We start from the raw sequence: 4587 nt of genomic DNA, 5'->3' as shown, positions 1-4587 counted from the left end.
TACTAGGGGAACTCTTACACTGCTTTTTTTTTAGGTTGCCTTAAATTTGCTGCATGATCTGTAGTCCTGTGTATCTGCATTTACTAAGTTAAATACTTGCCTTCAATGCCCACATTCTTTCATTTCTATAGGTTTTTGCTTGTTGGAAAAGCTTCTTAGATGTTAAGACTAGTTTGCTAGGTTATTGCACAATTCTAATTTGCTACATTATTGCACAATGGTATCCCTCTTCCTGCTTTCAAATCATGAACTCATCTGGATCTTCTTTCAGTAGTTCAAAGATACCCGTTCCAGTTGTGGAGGTGTCTTCCTCATAGTTTGGGGTATCTAATACAGAGGTAGTTTCAGAAAATGGCTCAGTGATTTTAGGTACAGTCTCTGTTCTATCAGTTTTAGACAAATCTTCTGTAGACGATTCTTTCACCATGTTTGTAGCTATTGATGGAGGGACAACAAAGTCATATCTGGATTCAACAGCAGTAAGCAAAACAGAATGGGTCTCAGCTTCATTTGTAGTATCTCTCTCCATCCAGATATTTGCTCCCTCGGTAGATTCTTCATCAGTTAGCAGGGTATCTTCCTGGTTATCTCTGTCTTTTTCAGCAGAGGTAGTGAGTTCAAACACAGTGATAAACTTTTCTTCATCAGATTCAATAAATGTAGCCACAGCACTGGTGTCATCTTCTGAAACACTTAAGCCAATTTTGGTTATTTTCTCTTCTTTAAGGGCAGTTATGTCTGGAATAGTAGTGAAGTTTTTTTCAGGAGCAGAAGGGATTTCATGCTCAGGAATAATGGAATCAGTGATCTGGAGAGCCTCATCAGCAGGGACATTGGATTTGATGGAGGAATTACAATCGTTTATATCAGCTTCATCCTTTTTATGTGGAAAGGCAGGAGTGTTAGCAACACCAGCACTGCTGTCCTTTAGTGTGCCAGAGGCTTCAGATGTTATTGAGATCTCTGCATCTCCTGTGTCAGTGGTAGCCAAGAAGATACCTTCTTTTGCTATGTCAGTGGAAAAATCAATTAAAGAAACGGTAGCAACTGGTGATGAAATATTCCCAATTTTCACCGGCATGAAATTTTCAGCAATAGAGTCTCTTTCTGTAGAGTTTGTAGTGCCAGTCAGAGAGGTAATTTCTTTCTCTAGGTGAGTTGTTGACTTAGGAAAGCGGATCCCCATATCGTCTTCTGATTTGAGTTTTTCCTTTGTAGGTGTAAGTTTGTTGCCTGTAGTTGTTGAAAAATCACTTTCTAGCATATACTCATTTACTGAAGTGACATGGTCTCCTTCTGAAGTAATAGTTGTTTCTGTTTTGGGAATAACATTGTCAGCCCCAAAGAAAATAGTTGCTGCAGTTGGTGTTTTACTGCTTTCTGTTGGAGGATGAGAATAAATTTTAGGCAAACCATCTTCAGCCATGGGGTGAGGGACTCTCAGAGGTCTTGCTTCTGGGCTTGGTGGTGTCTGTGGGCAGGAGAGCAGTGTTCATCAGAGTGATTAAAGCTTGGGTCATCATGGTGATTGTTGCATCAGCTATGGAGGCAATGGCACTGGCTCTCCTTGGAGGTTGTTTCTGTGTTGTGATTGGTCATCTGATTGCAGGAGTATTGATGTTGGATGAAAAGACAATAGGGTCCACTCTGATTACGGAATCAAATTCACAGCCAAGCATTTCAATTTCACGGAACTTAAGATTTACCATGTTGCAGATGATAAGAAAAATGTCTCCTGATATGGAGGTAGGGTCACTTGAAACAGGCATAGCAGAGACTGCCAGGTATCTTGTGGATTTAGTATTAGTAAGAAAAACTCTGGAAGCCACAAGTTTATCAGCATCAGCTTAAAGTGGTCTGTCTTCCAAATAAGTAACAGAGTCTTTTTGAGGTAAAGCCATTTTCCCTTAAGATTCATGGTATTAAAAAAAATTGGTATCTAAAAAAATTAATGGTGTTGTTGGCAGTAAGTATAGCTACAGAGATAATTAAGTAGCCGGGAATTCAGTTAGTTCCCTGCTTCATAACAGGAAGTCTCACATTTTCAGTAGAGATAGTAACAAATAGTTACTGGACTGTTAGGGTCTTTACTGTTTTTTTCTTCATTGCATTTCCTACTTCTTCTGGAATTTACTTAAGTAACAGTGAGAGTCTAAAGTTTTGTATGTTAAAATTGTTTAGGAATGTTTTTCTGCATTGGCTGTTATTTTAACTACAAAAGGCAGGAACGGTTATCACTGGCAGAAAGCTGGTATTATGTGTCAAAATTCACCCAGAAATAAGAATCAAATGTGGATAACTACATTATTGTTAAGAACTATATTTTTAATTTCAGAGGGAGTTTTCTAAATAATAGTGCTAATTATATCAAACATCATCATTGTGTTATCAACCTTAAGGTTTAGGTAAATTAGATGAAAGCAGATTGCTGTCTAGTGTTAATGTTAAAACGAGTCTTTTCCCAGTGTTGTTAGAAGAAATTGAATTTTCATACTCAGACACGACTAAATCTGAGAAAGGGCAGCAACATTAGCCTGAATAGTGAGTTCAATCTCAAGGACAAAGAATTATTCTTTATTAAATATGAACTCAATTTCAAAGTTTTTAGCTTTCTCTCTAGACAATTAGCCTGGTTGAGGATATATTATCTTTTTTTTTTTTTTTTTGTAAAAATAAGTTTCTAAACAGAAATGCCATAAGTTCCTGTGCCAGTAAGGAAAGCCACAGGGTAAAGTTATTCTCCGAGTAAGCTTACTTAGTGGGAGGATTTTCTTAACTTCTATTTTTGTCCCTCATCATCTAATGCTTATAAAACTTAATTCAGAATATATGCTGTAAACAGAAGACATGGTACCTACTTTGGGGGAGGTTTTTTGTGTACAAAAAGGAAAAAAGAAGATGGAAACGTTACTGTATATTTGCTAGAAGATATCTTGTGAGACTAGGTATTTGTAATGATAAAGAGAGCTGGAATAAGCTATAAAATATATAGTTTTATGAGCATTTCATCTCCAAGTAGATATGTTAGTTGAAATAATTACATCATTTTCATTGATATTAATTTATCTGATAGTCTTTAATTTCAGAAGTTACTTCTGTGATCATACCAGCTCTACTTCCACTAGTACAGCTGTGAGGCAGGATCACACTGATTGCAGCATAATTGTTCCTCCTCTAAAGGGAATGCTATTAAAATTATCTAAGTTTTCAAAAACACTGCTCTTCAAAAGAATGCTTTAGATTGAGTGCGTCATCCATCAAAGAGAGGAAAGCATATGGTGAAGATCCTGGTGGAACCACATGAATTTCAGCTGTCTTGAGGATGAAACTGGAATTATGTGCTCTAGAGAATACATAATAGTATACTCCTTTTTGACCAAATGATCACTGCCATTGAAGACATTATCTGACTTAAGGACGGAGAATCAGATTCTATAGATGTTTTATTTAATCTCAATAGTAGTTTCTTCCATTGTTGGAGTGTCTATTACACTAATGGGAACACTTTACCTTTTTCAAGGCAAGTATTACATTTATATATATTGACATGTGTTTCAGAGTATATTCCTTACATTTAAGTGACAAGGTGAAAACTGCTAATAAAGGGAGAAGATTTCTCAGTAAAACCCCAGGAAGGTTATTTGGCACACATATGATTTTTCAGGGATACTTGACTAGGGAAAGAGTCTTTAGAAACAGACTTTGAAAATGCCAGTGTCACACTGATGTCCACATTGAGACTTTCCTTGTATGGAGAATATCTTGAGATTCATCAGAAGAAGTGTCATGTGTGATTTTAAAATAATCAGCTGTTAGATAAGTGGTGTCTCCTATGAACACTAGAATTCCTGTTTAGCAAAAGCCTACATGTATCTTCAGAGTCTATGAATTTACTGAGGAAAATAAGTTATGAACCTTAATTGAGATGATTATAATCATAATGAAGTCACTAAAGAAGTTCCAGTTTCAATATCTTCACTCACAAAATAATTTCCATCTTCAGAAATAGTGGAAGAAGTGACAGGAACAGTCACATTTTGGGATTTGGTTATGTCAACATCCACAGTTTTGTCCTCTTTCCCTCAAGTGTTTGGAATTTGTGTGCATGACTAAAGAAATTGTTGAAGGGTATGTTGGTCTGTTAGCTATTTCTTTGCTTCCAAGGAAGATGACATTTACAGCAGCATAAGTCACAATCTTCATATCTACTTTGCTGTTTGTAGGATCCCCAGGGATTTGGAGTAATTGTTTTTACCCATAACTGAGAAATATCATCCCTAATTAAAGTGTTTTCTTCAATTTCCTTGTTAGTTTGTGGAAAAAGAGAAATTTATTTTACTCTAGGTAATACCTTTTTCATATCAACAATGGATTCATGAGTAACATTAGTGGTTTCTGAAGGTTGAAATTCAGTATTTGCTTTTCTGCTATTGGCTATATTTAATTCCAGCTGAGGATTTCCTTTTACCAGGAGAATGACCTCTGTGTAAGATGAATTATTATTTTTTTAATCAGTAGGAATAAAGGCAATAACTGTGTTAGCAATCTGAGTCCCTGGCTATGAAGTTGGTTTCGTGAGAAACAGAT

At 36.1% G+C, this 4587-nt stretch overlaps 1 protein-coding gene across 1 annotated transcript; it reads right to left on the bottom strand.

Moving 5' to 3' along the window:
- Positions 1-238: 238 nt before the first annotated feature.
- CABS1 (calcium binding protein, spermatid associated 1) lies at positions 239-1426 on the bottom strand. Its single transcript, XM_003931922.4, has one exon. It carries the CDS (start codon positions 1424-1426, stop codon positions 239-241), a length of 1188 nt encoding a protein of 395 aa, XP_003931971.1.
- Positions 1427-4587: the final 3161 nt, after the last annotated feature.

Source organism: Saimiri boliviensis, chromosome 3 (genome assembly GCF_048565385.1).
Source record: "Saimiri boliviensis isolate mSaiBol1 chromosome 3, mSaiBol1.pri, whole genome shotgun sequence".
In the NCBI taxonomy this organism is placed as follows: domain Eukaryota; kingdom Metazoa; phylum Chordata; class Mammalia; order Primates; family Cebidae; genus Saimiri; species Saimiri boliviensis.
The sequence above is the reverse complement of the archived record's forward strand: the minus strand, read 5'-3'. Positions and strand labels throughout refer to the sequence as shown.

Coding starts and splice junctions, on each gene's coding strand:
- CABS1 (XM_003931922.4), bottom strand. CDS start 1,426: ATGGCTGAAGATGGTTTGCCTAAAATTTATTCTCATCCTCCAACAGAA.